Source organism: Scleropages formosus, chromosome 7 (assembly GCF_900964775.1).
Source record: "Scleropages formosus chromosome 7, fSclFor1.1, whole genome shotgun sequence".
NCBI classification, from domain to species: domain Eukaryota; kingdom Metazoa; phylum Chordata; class Actinopteri; order Osteoglossiformes; family Osteoglossidae; genus Scleropages; species Scleropages formosus.
Genome location: NC_041812.1, coordinates 13,717,368 through 13,743,199, shown reverse-complemented (window position 1 = coordinate 13,743,199; position 25,832 = coordinate 13,717,368). Strand labels below are relative to the sequence as shown.

General features: G+C 41.7%; 1 protein-coding gene across 1 annotated transcript in view; it reads left to right on the top strand.

Moving 5' to 3' along the window:
• pth1r (parathyroid hormone 1 receptor) overlaps positions 1–25,832 on the top strand; it is a 67,875-nt gene that overhangs the window by 13,080 nt on the left and 28,963 nt on the right. The window contains exon 2 of the mRNA XM_018747639.2: positions 25,537–25,639. Within this exon, the coding sequence (XP_018603155.1) occupies positions 25,537–25,639 (103 nt within the window). The remainder of the gene's footprint in view (positions 1–25,536; positions 25,640–25,832) is intronic.

Sequence of the window (25,832 nt, the reverse complement as noted above, 5' to 3'; positions counted from 1 at the left end):
TCAAGGGGCCAGTTTCAATTGGCCAGAGTCGGAGAGTAATACGGTGTGGAATGTGAGATGGGATGAGGATGGTCAGGATTCTGCCCTGTCACAATGTTATTTACTTCTTTCATTTGTGTCGTCAATTAGAATTTTTTTTTTTTTTTTAAATCTTCAGAAAAGCTCAGATGTGGTCTGGGTTCATTCAGTACAGTTGTTTTATTGAGAAAATGCCCAGCAGTAACCATTGACTTGCAGCTGTGTTTGACCTTCTCCTCAGGGTCATCTCACAATGGCCTTTTAACAAGCTCATCAGAGAGAGGTGCATTTTGATTAATAGGAGGCAAATCCTGAATGAAAATTAAGTAGATTCTGATTAGTCTCTGTCCAGATGAGTTTTTGTGGGTTTCAGAGTTTCAGTCATGGTTACCAAATGTAGCAAGGGTCACCCAAGAGTCTGTAGAGGAAGAGTCGTAGAGTAAGAACCTGTATAGGAAGCGTCCACAGAGTACGAGCCCACAGAGAAAGAGTTGAGGTGGGCCATGCAGAAATAATCTACCTTTATTCAGCTGGACACAGTATGTGGGCTTCTTGTTGCTTTAGTCACATGGGAGTTGACCCCAATCAAGAGAGACACTTAGTATGGTTTAAGGTAATGGTTCACTGATCTTTATTGAGGGAACATCAAGGTCACATTAGTTGAAAGCAGGGAAGAATATACAAACACACCTCTCCGAAATGTAGATTACTAATCTGCTGAAGGGTGCCACATTACCGAGTAATCATTCAGCTGATTGAGGAATCACAGCAGTGGATGAACTGCTTCCAAATGTGTGCGTATGTGTGTATATGAGTCATTATGTATACTACACCAGCCATATCCTTTGCGAATGCAAGTGGCCTTCCTAATCAGCTAACTCGATTAGTTTTTTTCTCATTTTGATCACATATATAGCTGCAGTCACACCAAATTTAACAGAATTTCACTTAAATTTGCTGGGTTATTTTATTCTTTTTATGGCTCCTTAGCAGAGGCCCTTCCAAAAATGCCATAGACCTTAGCTGGTTAGACAGTCCATCAGGCCATACAAGTTACACTTGGTTGGTCTGCTGTGTACCCAGAGCAGGACTTCACCGGTGACATCCCCAAGGACAGCACTGCAGCAGTGTGCAAAGGTCTCCAGTTCCCCATCTGGGATCCATCTGCCCATGCAGGGAACAGCAATCAGTTGTAAACTATGGCGCACCCTCTTGGGACTGAACTGGCCACCTAAGTTTCTTTCCAAAAAAAGCAAAAGCATTTTCTTTTAGTTTGAAAATGTGTTGTTAGCAAATCAAATAGATTTAATAACCTTTAAAGACTGTGCTTTGAGGTAATAGGAGCCTCTCTGTGTCATTTGGAAATGTGTATTTGGGATCATGTGGTGTGTGGTTGATGAAATTGTACTCAGTTCTTACTGTTCCTCACCTTTAAAAGGTCAAGTTGACTTGAAAACCACTCATTTGTGGAGCAACGTGCTGACCTTGTGCTCAGAAAACTCTGCGCTTGCGCTTACGTACTTCTTGAGTTTTTGGCAATGGTTGCTTATTGTAATCTTGGCACCATATAAGGACCCTGCATTATCTCCAGACTGTACACTGATGAGCAGAAGCATCAAATAGGAGAGGATTTTGACAAAAACTGTTGCTTGTATCACCATTTTTTCCCCCATAAATCCTGACAGAAATGTGCGGTGACACAGCGGGTCTGACCGAATCTCGCTTGGGGTGCCTTGTGATGGACTGGTGTCCCGTCCTGGGTGTGTCCCCTCCGGCCTTATGCCCTATGTTGGCAGGTTAGGCTCCGGTTTGCCGCGACCCCACTTGTTTCAGACAATGTGTGTGTGCATGGGTGTGTGTGTGGCTCACTCACCATGCACATCTACAGAGTCTATGAAGGCCTACAAGTCTGTCGCCAAATGACCCCATATGTTACTGGCCTCCACTGTATCTTTGCAGCATCTTCTGTTGCCAAGCAGGCGCAGCTGATTGGCTGTGCAATGACTGTGCTGCACGAGTTGGCTGTAAACATGCAGACTGTTCTGTTTATTGACCTTTTCAAATCGATTCAGCCATTGATAACAGTTCAACAGATCCACCACAGGACACACATCGCTAAACACGTTACTAAACGGTGTTCATGATGCTCATTATGCATCATCTGTTCCTCTCTAGTGCCCATCACACCATTAAAGTTCAACTATGTTCTATTCATAAGTGCTGCTTAAAAAATCCAGTAAGTGATCCTTTAATCAATAGTTGTAAAGCTTGGTGTGAACAGAAAATGTTTCAGTTCAGGACCTTTCCACAGTAAAGCACTCTCCCATACAAATACATACTGCAATGTGACTTTTTACATGAGGGGAAAATTTAATTTTTGACCTTTTGTTCTGAAAGGAGGTTGAAATAGATATACTGTATGTGTAAGAGTCCATAATGAACAGCTGAAAAAAACAATCAATGTGAGAATGCCATAAGAGAATGTCATGTTTGTGCGTGCCTGTGTGTGGGAGAGATGGTAAGAAGTGTGCTATTTATTTACTAGTATAGCAATTTGAGGGGGTGCAGTGGCGCAGTGGGTTGGACAGGGTCCTGCTCTCTGGTGGGTTTGGGGTTCAAGTCCTGCTTGGGGTGCCTTGCGGCGGACTGGCGTCCTGTCCTGGGTGTGTCCCCTCCCCCTCCGGCCTTATGCCCTGTGTTGCCGGGTAGGCTCCGGTTCCCCGCAATCCCCTAGAGGACAAGCGGTTCAGAAAATGTGTGTGTATAGCAACTTGTTTTAAGGTCTGGCTGTGAAAAAAAGACATTAGATGAAAGCCATCAGGCCCGTGAGAACATGAGACTTTTTCATTACTTCAACTGCACAGCCGCCAATGTTAAACTGACCTTTGCATGACCTTGACAGTACTGTAAAATAGTGCATAATCTGCAGGATGTGTTTCTGTAATTGCTCTGTGTCACTATGGTTACCATTTTCTATTAAGATAAGTGATGGAGCTGGTTAGCTCCTGAGAAGGACCTGAAATAGTAAAAGACCTCAGGTCTCAGGTAGAGAAACTCAGAAACTCAGAACTTGGTCTAAATGGACAAAACTGCATTCTGGATGCCTTTGTGCATAACGTTTAAGTTAAGAGTGCATGCAGACTCCTATTGGCCAGAGACAGAAAGAGAGGATGGAGAGGACAGCGTGTGATGTTGTATGTGAGAAGCTGTCTGTGATCCCAGGCTTGTGTCTCAGTTTGCTTTTTTGCTGGTACAAGAAAACACATCCAAGGGGACAAGTGGGACACTGACAGTGAAGTGACAGAGGAGAACAGCAGATCACATACCAAACACAGCGTTCCTGCCATTGGCTCCTTTATCCTTCTGGCTAAAATGACTGATAAAATGTCACGTGTGTCTTCCATGAAGGCCATAAAGGTTTGCGCCACACTTTTGCTACCTATGTATTTAGCGAGTCAGTGGCACAGCAGCGTGCGTGTAATGAGCTGTTTTCTTTCTTTCTTTCTTTCTTTCTTTCTTTCTTTCTTTCTTTCTTTCTTTCCCTTTCACACATACTGAGAGTGCACTGTGAAGACATCCAACCTGCCTCTGCAAAAATGCAAAACTTTAATTGATTTTTTTTTTATACTCACTTAATGAAACTTTACTTAATGGTTAATATCAAACATTTTTGAATTTAGTTTATTTTGTTGCCTTTACTAAATTTATATGTGCATTTATTTTATCCAACACTTTTCTCCATGGGGACTTCCTGTGTGATGCTTGTACACTGATTTACTCAGTTACACAGCTGGGTCATTTTTACTGTATGAGTGCATGGTACTACAGCAGAAAGTGGGTGACAAACCCGGGTCATTTCAGTAGACAGGTGACAGTGCCGACAGTTATGTCCCCTGCTGCTGCCCATGTGAACAGCACTACATAAAGCTTGCGAGAAGCAGACATGAGTTTACCACAGACGCTGCTTGTGGAAAGACATCTTATGATGCCCTGTGGGAACTTCGGAGAGGGACACGTTCCTGTTCTGTGTTTCGAACCCCACAAGTGAATATCTGAATGACAAACATACACGCGTGTCACCGTGCACATCATAATTCTTTGGTTCAGTGCTTGTTGTGCTGTCCCAGTACACAGGTGTGTTGTGTGTCACGTCAAACCGCAAAATTGCAGTCTCTGTGCTTGTCGGGTAACTTCGTGCTTGCAGCCAACTGGTGTTACTGAGATGTTGAACGTTGACACGCTGTACAGATTGGTAGGAATTTCAAACCACAGCTGATTGCCATAAAATGCTTTTGTGTATTAAATGTAATAAAATGTCAAGCAGGAATTTAAAAGACATAAATTATGTATCAGTTTTCATTCCTTCTGCTGTGAATTGTTTTTCTGTGTTAACTGTGGTTATTCAGATAGGGTCATGAGCCAATTTTCAGTAAGTACCTCTCCAGTCACAGTCATTTGACCAGCAGTGATCAGCAGTGACTGTGCTCATAGACAGCCTCATGGGCACCCTCTCTTCTTTAAATTGTGTTTCAGCCATTGATGGAACATGCCCTTTGGTTCACCTGATAGTACCATTCACTTTGGGCTGGACTTGCATCCTTCAGCAAGTCACTGCTGACCCTCAGTGACACAATAAGCCAATAATCATATGCAAACATAGCGAATATAAACCTTGTCTTGCATTAATTATAACTCTGATAGGCTTGCGAGATTATGAAAATATAACCAGTATATTTGAAAAAGAGCGTCTTTGATGAGTCCAAAAGACTGATGTTACTGGACGTATTGGGTATTAATGACCGGCTGCTTACAAAATTCAGAAACTTCAGATTTTTGGATGACGTTTTAATGCTTTAATTTCTAAGCCTTAATGTCCCCTTCAAGTGTAACCAACCTGGGGCAGGACACAGGATCCCACTGCTACATATAGAAAGCTTTTTAGAGAATATAATTTTTGCATATTATATATATTTTTAAGAGGGGGCTGCGGTGGTGCAGTGGGTTGGACTGGGTCCTGCTCTCGGGTGGGTCTAGGGTTCGAGTCCAGCATGGGGTGCCCTGCGATGGACTGGCGTCCTATCCTGGGTTGTGTCCCCTCCCCCTCCAGCCTTGTGCCCTGTGTTGCCAGGTTAGGCTCCAGCTCCCTGCATCCCCATGTGGGACAAGCATTTCAAATGATGTGTGTGTGTATGTGTGTGTGTGTATATATATATATATATATTTTTAATCCCGGATAATCCTAATGTGGGGGGGCGCGGTGATGCAGTGGGTTGGACCGGGTTCTGCTCTCCGGTGGGTCTGGGGTTTGAGTCCAGCTTGGGGTGCCCTGCGATGGACTGGCGTCCTGTCCTGGGTGTGTCCCCTCCCCCTCCAGCCTTGTGCCCTGTGTTGCCAGGTTAGGCTCCAGCTCCCCGCATCCCCATGTGGGACAAGCGTTTCAAATGATGTGTGTGTGTGTGTGTGTGTGTGTAATCCCAATGTGTGTGTAAAGGGGATCATCATCTTTGTAGAATGAATGTAACATAACATATTGCTAAATATACCCTATGGATAAAGCCTTCTGGCTCCTGACACCTGCAGATTCATTCTATATGATTCATTTACATTAGAGACCTATCCATTAGGAAGTTATTAGATGCCTTCAGTCAGCAGCTGTTATGTGGTAATGAGGATGTCCTAAGATTTTTGTGAAGATTGAAATGCACTCCTGGCTAGCAACGCGCTGCTGGTACAAAGCGGAACTGAGTTAAACAGATTTATTTCTTAACTAGGGAGTACAATGCAGAGTGGCCGGGTCCCAGGGTCTCCACCCAAAGAAAGCGCTGTTATTTAGACATACCTAGACAAGGCAGGGTGTCATTAGGTGTTAGATGCAACAATGTAGTTGGCAGGCATTTCCACAAGGACGACCACCCTTGTGGCTTGTGGTTTGTGTCGTCATGCAATATGTGCTCTCAGAAATCATCACTGGCTCTCAGAGTTTATCATATCCAGGAATTACATTTGCATGACAGAAAATGACAAAAGGAACATATCCATGTGTTTTCCATATTGTTCATATGCCATCAAAAACAGGGCTTGGCCTGAACAACAATTTAGAAAAATTCGTAAAAGACAAAAAAAAAAAAAAAAATGAGACAAAGAAAACAAAACCTCTGGGTTCCTGGGATCCTATTTTGACTGCAGGCCAAAAATAAGGAAGGAAACAGTTCCCCAGGTGCAACGAAGGGCAGCTGACCAAAACAAGTATTTCAACAAACACGTACCTGTGCCAGCGAAATACAGACCCTTTACATTCTGCAATGCAAATTCTTTCGGAATATTATTTCTCAGCTACGTGATGAAGTGTGAGCTGTGATGGAAGCCTGTAATTTCTGACCATGTTGGTGAACACCAGAGCTCGATGCTGTTCAAAGCCCGAACACTTGAGTGTACTGTATCGTACACCGTTTCTTGTAGTTCAGCTGAAGTTATTATCTTCAGAATTCATATCATTCATTGTCCCAAGTGTACATGGTCTCTCTAAAATCAGACTATAATAGTGATTCGCTCGAGGAATGGGGTTCAAAACCTTTTCACTTTATTTCTGCAAGAAAGTCCAAGAGATACAACTCAGAGTAACTGGAGCAAATAATTTCAGAGCTTCTAAAAGATTCATGCCCTTCTTGGTATCAACCTTAAGGCCAAACTTGACAAGGCGGGGGGGGGCTATATGTTGGTCTTTACTGTAGAGAAGACTAAAGTACCACACTCAGCTGTCTACTTCCTTATCATGTTAACAATGAAAAGGCTACAGAGCCAGGATACAGCAGTGGACAGATGCTCTTGTGTCACAGAGAGCCCGTAGAGCACGGGGCAAATAGATGAATGATAGGTGGTGTATTTTGTTATATAATTTGTGTTTTTCGCCAGTGACTGGAGGTTCCAGCCTCTAGGGCCTGTGGATCAACAACCTGTGGAAGCACCTTCAAGAGCCTTGAATCTGACAGAAGGCGACGGTTTTCGTGGTTTCCGCAGGGAGCCTTGTACGGCCATAGCTTTTGTGCCTATAAGGGATTATGTGTTTTTGTCCTTCTCAACACAGTTAAATTTTTTATCATAGAAAAAAGGGGCAGAAATGCATAATCCCCTATAGGCACAAAGGCTCCATTTAGCAAGACAGTTATGTAAGTCCCCCCCGTTGGGGTATCACAGATTTTGTATTCAGTTGTGCAATTACACAAAAGCAATCTGCTTGGTGTAAAGACTCGGGTTTTTACTGAAAAGTGATCCCTTTGACAAGCCCTTTATTTCAGCTTATGAACACGAGACTGTTGAGAGAAGTTGTGTTTGGGATAATGAGAATGAAACAGCTGAAAGGCACCAATGTCAAGTGTGAAGTTCAACATCTTTTTATGTAGAGGGTGGCACGGTGGAGCAGCAGGTTGACTGCCTCAGTCTGTGTACAGTTTGCATCATCTCCCTGTGTTGGGGTGGGTTTGCTCTGCATGTGCTGACATAGGTTCAGGTGAACTGGTGTGACTGAATAGCAATTACTGTGTGTATATATATATATATATATATATATATATATATATATATATATATATATGATTGCCCTGTGATAAAGCAGCATAACATCCAAGGTGAACTCTACCTCACACCATGTATTTCTAGAATAGGCTCTGGACCACCACAACCCTGCATTATGACTATCATGGATGGATGTTTGTTTAGAGGTAGATGACCTGATTAAAATAAAGACCTAAAGCCCTCAGTTCAGAAGACAAAAGGTCAAGAAAAATTGATTTTGTGCTGCACGTCCCTGAATGAAGGAGCGATTTCAGTATGTGCTGCAAATTGCATCTTATACTGGCTTTTCTTAGCAAATGAGACAAAGGACGAGTAGTTTTTTTCCAAGGACTACAGCTTGCTGCCTCGGGTCAGTGCAACAGATGGGTAATAGGGTAATATGGCATGGCTAGATCAGCCTGAGCCAGTCAGTACATGCACATATGACAACATGCTCAAGTGGAGAGTTGAGGCAGTGAATTGAAGTCAGACTCAAGGCAGCACCTTTAGTGGTGACACCATGTAGGGTATTTAAGTCTTGACTTGAGACAGTACATTTAAGCAGTAACTTAAAACAGTTGTAATTCCCCAGCTTAACTGGGCTTAAGGCAGCTAATTCAACATGTCAGCTTTACTTTAGCCTGTTCTGTCACATACTGTACATATGCAATTCCTTGCTAGAAGCTACTAGAAGACATTAGTAACTACATGTAACAGAAATTTGTTGATTTTTTGCATTTTCCATTCAGTTTTGTTAGATTAAGCATACTTTTGGCATTAGTTTGTGCAGTCTGTCAGTTTTTAGAAAAATATTCAAAATTCTTGTAGTTGGTGAATTTTGGCACCAGGTTTCAAGCACCAAAGATACCAATACCTTTTCGGATCTGATGCTTTCTAGAATGTTCAGGTGCCTTCTAGAGTCTTCCAATGGTTGTAAGGTACCAAACTATAACTGAAATTCTACAAGAATTAATGGTATTTTTTTGTAATCATTAAACTGTAGTCATAATCAACGCAAAAAAAAGAAAGAACTTCGAAAAATTGTTCCATTGTATACTATGTAGGTGGAACCTTCTTGCTATCTATGTTTTATTACATGTGGTTTCACTCACCATGCATTGTGATTATTAATCTGATATATAGATATTTTAATATGCAGGGTACATATTTTCATATGATTTATTGACACTGAAGGCAATGAACCCATTGTGATATGTTTTGGTTTGGCCTGTGAGATGATAGAGCAGCTCTGTGGAGCATCACAGAATGTTTTCCAATTTCATAATTTCTCACCACTACACAAATAAAACTTGATTTATGAATCAATTAAGCTGTGGCCATAAAATGAAATTCTTTCAGTCTAATTTATTACTCATTAGTATCCCTTGTCTAAGAAGATTTGGAGATCATTACCAAAGTCCTTCGGAAACAGCTTAAACAGGAAATATCTCCTGCAGCTGTATAATATGCACATTATTAAATTTTTGTCTGCGCTTATAATCTACAGAAAAGTTTAATACCAAATTATATATTGCAGATATTCTATGTACCTAGAACAATAAAAGGCTATTTCTATTTGAGGCCACTATGGTTAACGTTCTATACATTTGTCAATGTTACACCCCAAAAAACATTGAAAAGTATCTTTCAGATCATTTGTGACCTGAAAGAATATTTAATTCAATCGCCAGCAAATATTAGGCATTTTGGAATGTAAATCATTTTAATTTCATCCTGTAGTGGCAGCCTTGAGCCAGCAAGCAGGTATGCTTGTTTATTTTTAATTATGCACGTATATTAACCAGAAGCTTGCCTTTATGTGTGTGTGTATATATCTATACACACACACACACACACACACACACAGACATAAAAATAATTCAAAGCAGTCATCCAGTATTTAACAACCTAGGGGAAAAAATGAATATGAAGCACAAGACCATAAAAGAGCCTACAGTACACATGTTGAAAGACATGGAACAGCTGTGGGACGCCTATAAAATGAAGCATGTACTATTGACCGCAAGTCATGACAGCTATTGTCAACTCACTGTGGAGATATTTACAGCATTAGAAGAACTAATAAAGAGATGCCCTGAGCGGAAGTTGGGAGAAAAGGGGGAATGCTATCGGCAGATATGATTAGTCCAAAGTAAGCAAATTCGCTTATTCAAACAAACAGGATATTAGCGTATCTGAGCATATCTTCATTTTCCACAGGCCTGCCAACCCCGTTATCTCTTCCCACTTGACCCATAGCATCACTTACAAAAGACTGCAATAATATTTTGTTGAACTATGCTACTAAAGTGAACAGCATGAACTTAAAACTTGTTTTCAGAACTCCATACATCAAGAGGTAGTGATAATAGCAAAAATGCTTTTTCCTGTCTTGCAAAATGTTTTTTTTTTTTAACTGTTATCAAAGGAGGAAAGAACAACAATCACATATATCAATTTTACTTTATACTTTTTGTGCCAGCTTACAGTTCAGTAGCTGTGGGTGCTTATAATGTGTTTGTTGCTACAGTAACTATGTCCCAAGAGTGACACACTCAGCTCATCCAGTGAAATCATTAAAGCAATAATGATCAAGTATAAGAACAGATTTGACTGGGGTCTTTTTTTGGGTCTCCCAGCTGAACAACCACTATACATGCCCTGAAGTTTCCATGACAAACCACAAACATGATACAATGATCTTGATTTTTGAAGTATTAAACTGAACAGTTACTTGAATATGACATTTAAATCTATTCATTTAGCTGATGCTTTTCTCCAAAGTGACTTGCAATGTTAAAGTTACAATTATTTCCTCATTTATGCAGCTGGGTAACTTTACAGGAACAATTTAGGGTAAGGACCTTGCTCAAGGCTACTACAGTCAGAGGTGTAGAATGAACCTGTGGCCTTTAGAGCCAAAGGCAGCAGCTCTAACCACTACACTACCAGCTGTCCTTATATAATATGAATATCTCATAGATATGTGCATGGAGCTTTTCTCCAAGTCACCCTACCAAAATTTACTTGCACACCAGGGTAATTTTTGCTGTATGAAATCAGGGTAAGCTACCTTGATTGAGGACGCTATAGCAGGAGGTGGGATCTGATTCTGGGTACTGATCTTGAAATTCTGTCATTTCTTCCACTGAATAGCATGCTGGATCCCTCTGCCCATATAGAAATGAAGCAACATTTCCTTTGCTTTATGCTTCCTCATTCACCTGCCTGCCAGGCTCCTGCAACCGTACAAGCTTCTGCCCTGATGCAGCTGCACGAGTGCCTTCCTAAGACATTTGCGTCAAAGCCATGGGTTACCATGTACTTCAGCAGACTTTCTGGCCACGTGTGATAAATAGCACCAGGCCCACATTCATGTCATATCACATCTGCAGAAGCGAACGGGAAACTAGGCCCTGCATTTTTTACCACACGCAGACAGAGGTGTCAGAGAAACCCACTTCACATTAAAGTTACAAAGAATGTCAGACATATTGAACATGTAGAAACATGTATAACCACCAGATCAGTGTACATTTGGGCCCATGTTTCATGTTGGAATCATTGCTATTGTTGCACTTTGGCAGACTTTTCATTTAGGAGCCACAATGTGACATTTCAGACACTTTTTGTATTTCTGAAAAGGCCACACTGTTCACTAAATCTGGCATCTGATCCACCAGCACCACATAAGAAAATATATATATCAGAATTACATTTAGTTACTTTAACTGGTAAGATTTCCTTTTGTTCAGATACTTTTCCAATGGAGATAACCTGTGTTTCAGAGCTGACTCCTTTCTGGCTGTGACAACATAGTTGCTGAAGAATGACTACCTCAGGAACCTTCATTTTCAACATGAATTATTGACAGGGTTTACCAATAATGTGCTGGAACTGTACATTGGGAGCTAAAACATTGAGGCTTAGAAGGCAATGGCTCCGTTTGGATCAATGAGAACTGCCCTTACTCTGAACCAATGCATCTTTTCTTTTTTTTTTTTGTTAAAAAAAAAAAAAGTATCAACATACAAACCTTATCACTTCAGAAAGAGGTCAGATAAGTGACTTGATAATACCACCTGCACTGTAGCTGCACTGTTTTTATATGTATTGTAAGGGACAGAAGTACCTAATGAAGGAATATGAAAGGTAGAACTTAAAACACAGTCCCACTTTCCTCCCAAACTTCATGTAGTAGCAAATTGCTGCTTAATGGTTATCCCAGGGGGGCGCGGTGACGCAGTGGGTTGGACTGGGTCCTGCTCTCCAGTGGGTCTGGGGTTTGAGTCCCGCTTGGGGTGCCTTGCGACGGACTGGCGTCCTGTCCTGGGTGTGTCCCCTCCCCCTCCGGCCTTACGCCCTGTGTTGCCGGGTAGGCTCCGGTCCCCCGCGACCCCGTATGGGACGAGCGGCTCTGAAAGTGTGTGTGTGTGTGTGTGTGTGTGTGTGTGTGTGGTTATCCCAGATAAAACATGCACTATTATCAAACATTGCTTACCGAAGAAAGTAAGTAGTTTTTAAATTAAAGGCTGCAAGAATGGTGGTTGTTCTGTATTTTGAATCAGCACTCTTCCAGATACCAGTTTATCCCTCTGTCTGCTTGGTCCAAACAACATCCTGTTAAAGGATCAGAAAGATGACAGAGGCAAAGACCAGGAATAAACCGCATGTTGATGGAAATTGTCAATTCTTTCCGGAAAAGAGCCATGGACTTTGGACAAAACTGTAAGTGCATCACAGCAGCAAAGAACCTCTGCTTTCTCACCATGCTATAGCCAGAGGTGCAACACTGAAGTCCAGAAGGAGAAAAAGTGTCAGCTGTCAGGACTGCTTAATGGAATATTTCAGATAGTTTACCAGCTTAAGGGAAAGAAACTTAACAGGTAACAAGCTCTCTAACTGCTAGTCAGCTATATATATATATATATATATATATATATATATATATATATATATTTATTTTTTTTTTTAAAATACAAATAAGCACCTTCAGCCTGGACAGTAGACTTCACAAAGAAAAAGGACCTTAATTCAGCAAGGAAACAAAACTAAACCAGAGACAACCAAAGTCAGCAGAAAAATGGATAACATACCTCAGAATACTGAGCTGCTCCCATCCTCAGACCAACTGCTGTAGATGTCGTCAGTCAATAGCAGCTGCTCGTCACCAGTTGGCCCTTGGCAGGGAGTGCAGCGAAGAGCTGTCTGTCACGGTCCACCCCACTCTCTGCCTGTTAGTCACCACCCACCAACAAATACCTATTAATTAATGATTCGCTGTTATTGTTATTCATGGTATTAATAACTATCCATCAATTTTCAGTAATTGCAGGGTCATGGTAGTCCAAAGCTTACCCCAGAATCACCGGGTGCAAGGCTGAAGGGGGTACACCCTGGACAGGACACCAGTCAATCGCAAGGTAGTCACACACTACAGGCAATTTAACATCACCAGATCACCTGAATTCCATGTCTTTGTATTGTGGGAGGAAACGCATACAGATGTGGGGAGAATATGCAAACTCCACACATAACTGCCAGATTTAAACCTACAGGTGGCAGTACTACTTGCTGTGCCACCCTGGTATTAATAACTATATATGATTATACTAATTATAGCCCTGTGCTTTCACATGTATTGGAAAAAGTGGGTCTTATGATACAACAACACTGTATATAGTGTTTTTTCCTAATCTATTCAGTGAACAATAGAAAATGCTGTTTACCAAATAATTATATCATAAAATACTAGGTTTGATATATTCTGACAAAAAACAATAATATTTGCCGATGTATTTCTGAGTCATTAATCTGAGGCATTTGAATTTCCATCTGAGACTGATTTGGTAAAATTGAATAATTGGATTCAAACTTTTTTATTGTAATGATATTTTGTTTTGTTGTTAAGAAAGGGGTTTTCTTAATTAAGGTGAGTACCTCTTTACTAAGGGAACTGCTTTAAAGACCCTCTTTTTGTTAAAATATTCCACATATTATATACAGCCCTCAACGAAAAAATAAAGTAGGCTTTACCTGGCGTCGCTGCCAAGGTCCTTTAATCTGTGTTCATTTCCCTCAGTGTTTCTATTAATGTTTAATTTTAAAAACCATTTAATGCCATTCAGTCAAATAACTTGGGAACATTCATGTTTCAACTGGAAACAAATAAAATATTCTACTACACACACACACACACACACACACACACACACACACTTTCAGAACCGCTTGTCCCATATGGGGTCACAGGGAACCGGAGCCTACTTGGTAACACAGGGCGTAAGGCTGGAGGGGGAGGAGACACACCCAGGACGGGACACCAGTCCATCACAAGGCACCCCAAGCGGGACTCGAACCCCAGACCCACCGGAAAGCAGGACTGTGGTTCAACCCACTGCGCCACCGCACCCCCCAATATTCTACTAATGGATGTTTAATAGTCTGTGATCTTCTTGTTTGAAGGTTCAGCAGTATTTGCAACAGCTTCCTTAGTCTTTTTGACCTCGGGCACCAAAGGCAATTTGATAATAATCAAATTAATTAAAGGGTAATAAGAGCTTTCCTTAAACACCTTGTACCCTTAGAAAATGCCCCCTTTTGTTTTATATTCCAGGGCAGATTCTAGTAGATCTTAAATGTAACTAAGTGACAGCAATGAAAATAATTATTATAAAGCTTCAGGAATACATACAGTTTATGATGAATATTTTAACTAAATGTGTGTTCCCAAAGTCTCCTTTAGATAGTCCCCCAGGGTCCTTTTGAGTTTATCTCTGTGAAAGTATTACTTCATAATATCTATTGGGGGATTTGTTATCTCAGTATCCATGCTAATTAATGTTAATTAGTCGGTTAGTGTTGGTGCAGCACATCTTTTTTCTGTACATTACGCACCCAGCATAAACTACCAAAGCAATGCATCGTGCATGCAGTGAAACGTATGAATTGTACTTGGCAGCATTACATCAACACAGTGGGAAACATACAAGTAACTGAGTAAAATGTACTCCCTTTATGTATCTTATTATTGCTTATGCAAACTGTTACTTTGCTGAGGTGGTACTTTGCTGCACAGAAATGGATTTAACTTTCAGTAGTGAATATTTTGTTCAACAGTCTTATTTGAAAGTGAAAATTATGAATAATAACCCATAACAAATGACCCTGTTGGCATATTTCAGCCCGATATTGCATCAGTTGTTACTGCAGAAGACGGAACGCTCAATACTGTCAATTTGTCTCACCAAATAAATGGATTTTGACTCACGGATTATCAGGAAAAAGGGGATTAAAATGGATTATGAATTCATTTCACTGCTTAGCTGGGGGCAGGGTGTGAAGCTGGAATGGTTAGAAACAGCATATATTTATACAGTTTTTTAAAAATTTTCTTGTTGGCCCTCTGCCATGAGGCTTTAACATAAAGAATACTGTATTTTGAAAGAAATGCTGTAAATAAGAATGTGCATGCTTCCCCCTGTGAGGAGTTCTGTTTACTTTGGTGGCTGGGATTTCGGCCAATGGAGAGGGGAATAGTTTTCAAAAATAATCACGAGGCGCAGACTAATTACCCATGATCCTCCTCAGGGGAAGGCCTGATCCAAAATTACACCTCGGTGCAGATGAAAGGGGCCACTATCATTTTCCTGAGGGCCGTTCGAGTTACAGTGTTTCACTGCCAGTACTACGGTACTCTGATGGCTGCACGTGGCTTTGCACATTACTTTCGGTGCGCTGCCGTCCTGGTCCATGCTCGTTCACGTCCTCTGAATACATGTGCCGCGCACCTTGTCTGCTTCTATTGTCATCTTCCTCCTCGTGTGTGAAGTGTGAGAATGACACAGTGGGGAGACAGGTGTGTTTATGCTATGTGTGTCTAACCTGCGGGCAAGAACACACACCTCCTGGAGATTTCAGAGCTCGAGTGCAAACGCTGAGTACCAGTAGGTCAAAACTCAGGCCAGGTCACGTTAGAACCCACCTGGGTAGTGTAAATCTACACTCTGCTTCCACCTTTATCTTGTTTTGACTGCCCAGTGGGCTGATTCCAGAAGGTGATTCCACACAGAATCTGCACCTCGGTGACACAGTGACACACACCTGGAGCCTACAGCAAGAGAGCAGACTTTAAAAACCCCTTTGAACAAGACATTTCGAGAACAAAAAGCTGTTTAATGTTTGTACTCCGTACAACAAAATGCTAGATGATCAGTCTTTGCAAGGCCTCCAGATGCTTCAGCATCACCAGGAACATCTCTGACATCACATATGGGAATGCAGTTTTTGGAAAGGAGGGCCACAACGGGTCCCCTGTGCTCTCTGATGAAGGCCTGTGTGCATCTCTGTGGCATTCTGCGCTTACTCATCACCGTGAAATTCATCTCAGGTGTCTGCTGAACATCTGTGCAGAAAGGGAACGCTGTGAAAACTTTGGAAAGTGTTTAATCGTTGCACCTTTTAGATAGATGGCTTGGTAGATAAATACTTGATCCCAGGGGGAAATTCAGTTGCGTCCAGGATCCGGTAAAGAGACATACAGCCAATACGCAAACACATAAAACAAAGAACAAAGACTTGCAACAAAGTACACAGACAACAGAAACAGTTACATTATAAGTATAAATAATTCTGCCTTCTCTGAGTCACTTTCACTTTTGTACGTAATGCCTTAGAAAACAGAGTAAACAAGGGCGTGATCAAACTCAAGCAGAAAGAGACCGATAAAGACTCATTATTAGACACAGACATCATACATCATGCAGGTCTCATTTGATTTAATAAATAAAAATAGGGTCTTTTATGGGTAAATCCCAGGCCAAGTTTCTGTCAGTCTGTGTGACAGCCTTTTTCCCCCGTACCCATGGCTGCTATCCATCTTGTCTCTCTCTCACACAAACACACACACACACACATACACACACACACTAAATGACTGTGAGTGGATTTGGCACACAGACGGGGTGCGGCAGGGGCTTGTTGTGCCTGCGATGCGGTCAGCTGTTGATGAAGGTACTGCTGACATGTACAACCCTCAGCGGCCTTGGACAGCTCACCAGTGTAAAAAATAGATCTTAAGGAAAACAACCAAATATAAGTTCATAATAAGTGTTGTGTTCAACCTGCCAAAGCACTCCCATGTATCTCAACTGGCTTCCTGTAGCTGCCTGTGTCAAGTTCAACTTCTCTGGTTAAGGCTTACAAAGAGGTTAAAGGATCTGCACCCCAATACCTACAGGACCTGATTGCTTCCTACAGTTCGGCAAGAGCACTGTGCTCCTCCACCTCTGGCCACTTGGTGGTCCCACTCTCAAGGGTCCAAAATCAAAAGTCAGTTGGTTCTCAGTTCTGTTTCCTAAGAGGCAACATGAACACCCTCTGTCCCTCAGAGCTGCTGAATCCCTGACAGCATTCAAGAAGACACATAAGCCCACCTCTTTCAGAGCCACTTCTCTCCTGACAGCTACATCAATCGCTTGCAAAAACAATGGTACTGGGCAAACTGATTGTACTTGGGAAATTGCTGGTCTATATCTGTAACTCTTCTCCTGTTGTTGATGCATTTTGTTTGCCCTGACCTGTATATCACTTAAAAGAAAAGCACCGGCTAAATTAGTACACATTAAGATTCTACACCATCAAGCATCAGCAAGGTTTACCGGTTCAGGTTTGAATTCGAAAGCCATGAAAGTCTCATCTCACTGACCCAGTGATGAAAATGGTTTCTCTTCAATCCCCTGGAGCTTTTTCACTGAATCCATTTTAGATGACATGATTATTCTCCCGTTTGGTGTGGTATGGCCACATGTATGTGTGTTTGGACTGATAATGGAGACACCTTACAGTATTTATATAGCACCTTTCACAGATAGCTTGTGTATCTAGTGTGCACAGCCACAGCAATGGTTAGAGCTGGAGTCAGATCCCCCCTCCTGCTGTCATACGCTTGATTAAAGTTCTTACCCTGAACTGATGAATTGAAAATTTACCTGCTGTATGAATGGGTAAATCAGTGTAAGTAGCTTAGTCTACAAACCTAATATTTTAAGCCGCTCTGTAGAGGTGTCAGCAAAATTAATAAATAAGTTATCCTGCAGTCATATGGTCAGAGAATTATGTGAATAAAATTAAGGATAAAATAAGTCTGACAAGAAGGCAACAGTAAAAACTGAAAGTATCTGATGGAAAAGAGTTTTGAATATCCACGTGTAAAGAGAAGCACCTTCTGTGCTGCTAACATCCCGGTGCCAGATACCACAGGACACCTTCAGAGGGCTTGTGGAGTCCATACCTTGACGGGTCAGAACTGTTTGGGCGGCGCGAGGGGAGCAATCATGGAAATAAATAATAACAACGGGAAGTGATCGTGTCAAGGAAGATGTCAGCCACTGTGTGTTTTGTTTCCACATCAAACTGTATAAATGACGATTTAAAGTCAGAGACTTCTGCACGCTGGCCTGGAACCTTTTTTGGTTGACTTATTCATTTTACTTGTAAATAGCTGCCGGTACGAGTGGTAACAAACCGGGAGCGAGTTGCGTTTGTCAAAGACGCTCTTGTCGCTCAGCCCGCGCTGCCTGGTGTGGGCGCTGGAACATTGGACATTGGCATCTATCTTGGTCCACCTGTGGAAACTCGTGTTCCATTTGTGGTTGTTTACCATGCAAAACCATGAATGTCTTCCCTCTGTGACTCCATTCAGCGTTCAGAATGAACTTCCTTATTTTGGCCCAAAAAGGTCAAGAAAACACTGGTGGATAAAACCATTTGGTCTCAAAGAGAGCCCTTTATCAAGGGGCCTCGCCGTGGCTGTCGCTGCATACACGTTTACAGCCCCACAGTCAGTCCGCAGCTTGCCTGGGCTGCCCGCACCTTACAGGAGACTCGTTCCACCGGCTACCTCGTTGTTAAAATTCGAACGTGCAAAGCTACTTAACTGGCACTTGTGAAGGAGGTGAGTCCTTGGCCAGACCACCGATGGCAGTGACTACATGCTCAGCATGCACAGTGCGCTTCACATCCCGCAATTTAAAGTTATTTAATGGTGGAGCTAAAAATAGACCTCATTTTCATTCTCCTCTCTAGCAAGTTCTTGGAAAAGTGTAGTTCAAAGGCCAAGGATGTTTCTCCATTGTAACGCTGCCATTTTTGTGTTTTCATTCTTTCACCTAATCTTAAAGAAGATTAAGATAACAAAATGTGTGCTCCTTGGTGTAGTATGCAACGTGCTTTACAGTTCAGGTGGCACTGTTGATAAATCATGTATGATCAACATTACCGAACAATGAATATTGACATCTCTATTTTCGGTGCTTTTATTGGCTTTATAATAATTATTGATGCAACACCAAGTCTGACGCAACTTACATTTACATTTATTCATTTAGCAGATGCTTTTGTCCAAAGCGGCGTCCATCGCAACTTGTAGTATAAGTTTTACAGTGACCTGCCCATTTCTAATGCAGGGTGCAATTTTTACTCTGCGGAGTCAGTACAGGAGCAGGCTTCAAACCAACACTCTTCACTACTGCATCACCTGCTGTCCTGTTTTTGTGTGACTTGAAGCTGCAGGTAGCTGCATCACTGCGGCAGTGAGGAACCCGGATACACCCGGCTCAGAGCCCCATACCCTTTGCCCTGCATCCCTTTCACTTTGTCGCTGCGTGTGTCCTCGACTCACCCGGTGCAGGAAACACTCAATGAATGCGCAACAGGGGTACACAAGGGCACAGTTTGTACAGATTTTACGCAAAAATCCATGTGGCACACAATAAAATTTTCCCCATAATCCAATGAAAGGCGTGCAATGGCCTTGTGATTTAATCCCGGCATCAGCGCCATAGGGCACTCGAGGTGGCGGACATTCGCATCGTGCATCATTCAGCTGGGGCTTGTCGGGGTAACTCCCCCTCGGAAACATTGGTAGTTACGGATTACAAGTTACCTTATGAAACACTTTTCTCATTATCATATATAAACATTATTGGACTGCATGCTCTGCTGGAGAAGCACTCAGGCTTTCAGTACTAAAATCAAAAACAGGCTATTTGAAATATGAATATCTCTCTGTGTGTGTCTGCTTATTTGTGTTTGCCTGTGTGTTTTTTTTTTTTTTTTTTTTTAGCCAACATAGCTTTTCAATACAAAATGAAACCTCGCAGAATTATAAATTTCTTTAACACACAGTGCTGCAGTTACAATCCCTCAAAGAAAGACCACACAGGACATGAATTTACTGACATTTCAGAATACATTAAAGATTGATGGTTAATATTTGTTTAAATAGATATGACATCTAGATTGGCATGTCAAATGTACATTTTTGACTCATTTGACTGAAGACATTTTACTTTTAGCAATCAAATATACATTTTCAGTAAGAGTATGGCATTGTTCCATACTGAACTAATAAAGTCTTTAATTCTGTACACACTAGAGAATTTTTATTAAAGCCTGTCCATTTTTTTAATCATCTCTTGAGTTCTGGACCATTTGTTAACTCCTGCAGCACCAACTGAGGAATCCCAGAGGGGTCAGAGGTGAAGGACCCTGACCTCTAGTCTCAGAGGAGTTGCAGGGCTCCTGTTGCCTTTCACCCCAACATGTCCACCATTTTGTTGTGACCTGTGCATGGGTGTGGGTCATTCTGCAAGCACCTAAGCAATACTCAGTCGCACTCATAGCCCTGTGATACACAGGAGACTGAAGATCAGTCCATCATATTTTTTTTTATAAACATGGAATTTGTGATCCAACAATGGCCAAACCTTTTACATAGACACCTATCACTTTCTGCAGCTATTTAATTATACTGCTTTGATTCATCATTCCAATTTATTTGCAGAGAATTTACCTAAACAGACAATGTGAGACTGCTTTTGATGGAGTATCTGAACACTTTTTAAGTAACATAGTAATAGGTAATGCATGTCCCCATACACACCTGGATGTTTAGCCATTTTCCCACTCCCCGAGACTGCTGTGTGCACTTCCTCCTTTCCCTGCCCCCTGTCTTCATAATCAGACACCTGTTTGTATTTGCTTTAAGATAAGAGAGAATAAAATTGTATCTACCTCTACACTAGTCCCTACTCTTCACCAGTAAGTTAGAGAGCTTTGAGTGCAAGGCGGTACTTTGAACCAATACACATGTGGGGGCAGCAGGTGGAATAGTGTACAGAGTTATCACCTTCCACCTGAATGAGCTGGATCTGAGTTGAACTTTTACCTGCATATCGTTGATTGAGGGCCTTACCCTGGACAGAGACCGTAAAAATGAATGGGTAAATCACTAAGTAGTTTATGTTAGTAACCCCATACTGAAAGTTACTTCGGAAAAAAGGTTCGGCTCAATTGTTCATAATGAGGAAAAAGTTACTGCAGCTGAATGCTGTTTTGAGTCACAGTCTGAATAGCATTGATTCATAAGACAACCATGTTTGGCAGTAACAGTCAAAAACAATATAAAACAACAAGGCAAAACTTTTCAAGCCAACTTTCAGCTCTTAGTCCAGATGTAGTTGCTCTGGAGTTTATCGTCTCATAAGAACTCCAACGGAAATAGATTGCCTATGAAGCCAACAGACCACAATGTCGATCATCACTGTAACGGCAGGCTGCTGGAGCTGGAACTTTTCTACAGGTAATCTAGACCTTCTCTTACAGAAGAAAAGTCACAGTTCCTTGAAAGGGAAAAGGTACAGAATCTCAATCAAATGGGACTGTGGGAAACAACATTTGCGTTGCGCACAATGAGGAAATCCCATCGGAACTTTTACACACTAAAATAAGCGAAAATAGACTTTGATCTCATAATGTCTCCCATGTTTTGTTATTTGCTCTGTGTTTGGACATTTAGATAAATAGTAAAGCAAATGAAGAGTAACTTTTTCCTGGAAAAGCAACACACATGTAAAATGTATTACAAAACTGCATCTGACATATCACAAAAAAAATGCACTTACATTTTTTTTTAGATTTTCTGATGTCATAAATTGCATGAAATTGGTAACATTTTAAACTACCATAATCTACATTTCAGTACTTTAGTGCTTAATTCCACTTACATCATTTATAATTTATGCTTACAGCTGGTTATATCGTTACGCATTTACACTTATTTAGCAGACCTTTTTGTCTAAAGCGACATCTCATGAAAGATACAATGTGTGCATTACATTAGCATAAAGAAACAGATGCAGATGCGTGATTCTTAAGTGAAATTTTTTTTCTACCATATGAACCAATGTTCATCACATGAGTTGCTGCATAAAACTATCTGAATATCCATGATTCCAAATCACCTACATTAGAGCATAGGACACGCACTTTGCGGTCAGAATGTTTCTGGTTTAAATTCCACTCCTGCTGTAGTGCCCTTCAAGGTACCTATCATGAATTAATACAGTAAAAATTACCCTACTGTATAAAAGAATAAATCACAGCAAAGTTACAGTAGCTTTTATAGCAAGATCTGAGAAAGAGGTCCAATGGGTAAACAATTTATACAGTTGTACGCAGCCTCCAGAAAACTGAGCCAACTTACACTGGTATAAGTTAAAGAAGCTTTGAGATTATTTGTGCAGGCTTTTTCTGTCAAGAGCTCCTGCTCAGAAATGTGTTTATAATAAAATGCAATCTTTCCACTTTGTAATAAACAGGTGTTTTATGGGTCACCTGTGGCCTACTGAAGCCCATTAAAGACCTCACTTATTTTCAACAAAACTGTATGCGGGGCTGGCATTTGGGGGAATTTTCCGGGAGCTTTTTGTTTAACTGACCTTTCCACATATCGAATGCATTGTTTGCTAGACGCACATCTGGCTGACGTTTTGGTTCTAGTTATTCCAGCTTTGCATGGTTGCAGAACAGCCGATTTCACAGCAGCTCAGTAAGTGAAACTACAGTAGAAGTTTGGATCTTGACCTGATATAGGAAAGAACAGACTCCAACTGAGAGATACCAGCACGTGCATTAGGCATTTTTCATTTGTTTTTTCACGTTAATTTTTGCCCATTGCAACAGAAGCTGGGGTGGTACAGTGGCACAGCAAGTAGCACTGTCATCTCACAGCAGCTGCGTGGAGCAAGTCTGTGTGCAGTTTACATGTTCTCCCGGTGTCTATGTGGGTTTTGTCTCATGGTCCAAAAATATGCCATTCAAGTGAACCAGTAATTCTCAATTGCCCTTAGTGTATGAATGTGAGTGACTGTATATGGGTGGCTACCCTGTGATGGACTGGTGTCTCATCCAGGTTGTACCTCCCCTCAGCCTTGTGTTCAGCGTTTCCAAGACAGGCTGACTCACCAGGACCCTGCTCAGGACATGCAGTGACTGAAATTGGATGGATGGTAAGAGAAGCTGCAATGAGATTTCATGCCAGTTGATGTCTGCCTGTTCAAACATCATCTATCCAGCCACCCCTTCTTGGTGAAGCACTGGTCCTTCTCAGGACCATCCACCGCACATGGTATGAGCAATTTTGCGTTACCGATCCTCCTGAAACACCTTTGGCTGTAACAGGAAACCCACAAACACAAGTAGAACATGTAAACTCCAGACAGACTGAGGTGGACAAAAGCCCACAGCCCAGCAACTTTAGGGAAAAGACATTTAGCTGTTTTGTCTGTGCTATAACAATAAGCTCTTCTTGTAAGACTGTTTTCACAAGTGTTTGCCACTCAGCACACAGCTCCCTCTGGGGGTTCAGTATACAAGGGGAAGCTTTGTCTCCCGTGTGACCTCTGACCCCTCTGAAGGGATCAGATACAGCATTTGGGTCCCCCAAAAGCACTACTCACCTACTGCCTTCTCTTTTAAAGCCTGTTTATGCAGAGCAACACTACAACGAATCAGCAAATCCATGTGTGCGCGAGGAGACTGCCTCCTCTTGGCAGACTGAGAAGGACTGACACCCTTGTCTTATCACAGAAACCCGCCAGCCATCCCCTTCCCATTTCACTTGTCTGCTGTTGAAATGGGTCTTATGCCTTATTCTTTATTTTAAGGATTTCATCATCCGCATTGACTTCAAGGTAAAAGTGACCATGTCTAATGTAGTCAGAGAGCACTGTAGCAGCGATGAGAGCACATTGGTTACATCTGTATTGGGAGAACTGTGTTGGAAATGCTTTGGCCTTGCAGCACCACTAAGGCCTCCCATTGGGGCAAGGCATCAGTAGCCAGCTTTCCCTCTGACATCCATTATCGGTGTGCGTGCGCACAAGACACAAACGTTAGGGCTGCCATCTTTTACTTGTAATTGTAGGGCCAAGGTTCAAATCCTACCTCCTTCATCGAGGTACTTACTCAAGTGAGACAGTAACAGTTACCCTGGTGTGGAAATGGGTAAAGCGGTGGAAGTAACTCAGCATTTAAAGTTACTCTGGAGAAAAGTGTCAGTTAAACACGTAAATAAAATATACATGTAAATCAAGTAATTCATCTTTATCAGCACAAGCCAACTATTGGAGTCAGGAAAACAGAAGGGGGAAAGTATCGTTCTCCACTGTGAAATATAAACATATCATTTGTCATATTCGGATTTCTAACCTGTTTACACTGTATTTCAATATGTATACAAAACATGAAAAACAAGCAGAAAAGGGTGGAAAAAGTTCATTTATGGTTTAAGGAGTGCAGCCGCCTGCTGGGTTCCTCTGCCTCGCTGAGAAGGAAACGCAGAAACTGCTGTTTTATTAAGAAGGTGAAATTTCCCGATAAGTATTTATATATCATAAATTCTTTCTCACTGTTTACCCACATAAATGGTGTGTTTTAAAGGCAGGGAAAGAAAACACCTTCCCTACTGAAACAAGTCCTCATCCATTTGGACTCCCCATTAAAAGTGCCAAAGTTCTGCTTAGCCAGAAAAGGGGGGTGGGAGGAAATTAAGAAAAGGTTAATGTATTTCCTATCAGAAGTAAAGTTTTAAACAACTTGAAGATGGAACATGTAAAACATTAACAAGGTATATGAATATTACTAGAGTTTGCAGGTTTATTCACAGGCTTATCTGGTTCATAAAAGGTATCCTTGTGATGCCATACTTTGGCAAATGACAAGAGTAAATGTGCAGCTGAGTGTCTATTAGGAAGTTCATGCACTCATGAACACAGGAACACCCCAAGAGCTGCATGCCAGAGCCACACACCTTCACCTGTTTTGCAATTGCACAAAGCAAGAAAGGCTGCCTTTCAAATAAATAAAACAATGAATGCCACAGAGGCTTGGAGCCTGTTCAGAAGTCCTTTAAATCCCATTTATAAAATATATATAAAAACTCATTTCAGAAACACACAAAGGGGATGGGGAGGCTAATTAATAGCATTTGTCTGTCACCAAGTCTTTAAACAGTTTGAATTTATAAAAACACAGATAGAGGAATTTCTGGCTCTGATTGTGGGTGGCTGGCGGTTCCTTTGGCAGAGCATCAGCAATTCAAACAACGGATAGAAGAACCAAGGCCCACATGTCGCTAAAGGGACCGCAGTCCCAGATCCCCTTCTGTTGGAAGAGGAAATGTATCTGCATGGTAAACCATCCATGGGTGACAACACTAAGTGTGAGCATCACACAAGTTGTGCTCCATCTGCAATTCCTGGGGAATTTGCAGTTTGAGGGAGCCATTCTCATTTCCCCTGGTGCCCTGCTGTTGGAAAGCACACAATTTTTTTTTTTTTAAGCAGTGCACCTAAAGGCAAGGATGGACAGAGTGCAAACAAAAGTGCAAATAAAGGGCAGAAATTAGGCTTCTATGCATGCGCACATCCACACTAAAAAGGAGCTGAAAACACAAGGCAGTAACTGCATCTCTTAGCATGTTTGTCATTCTACACCAATCATGGGAGATGATGATGGTCATTATAGTGATGATGTGCTGGCTGCATTCTTCGCCTCATTTAGGCAGGAGGAGGTGGGGTGTGGTGTTGAGACCGTTGCTGCCATTTTACATCCTCTGCCCCACAGGTGGATGCTGATGACGTGCTCACGAAAGAAGAGCAGATCTACCTGCTGTTCAATGCAAAGCGGAAATGCGAGCGAGCCATCAAGTCCAAACACAAGATTCCAGGTAAGTGTAATAACAACGATGGCCAACAAATGTGCTGTATTGCTCCGCACCCAGCATTTACACTGATGCCCACAGCACTGCAAAAATAATCCTATGAATTGTGACAATATGAAGCTTTAGGCTTTAGAGAATTATGGCAGTGCCAAGAACTTAGAGTTAATGGGCTGGTGTTGAACAAGTTGATCTTCAACTG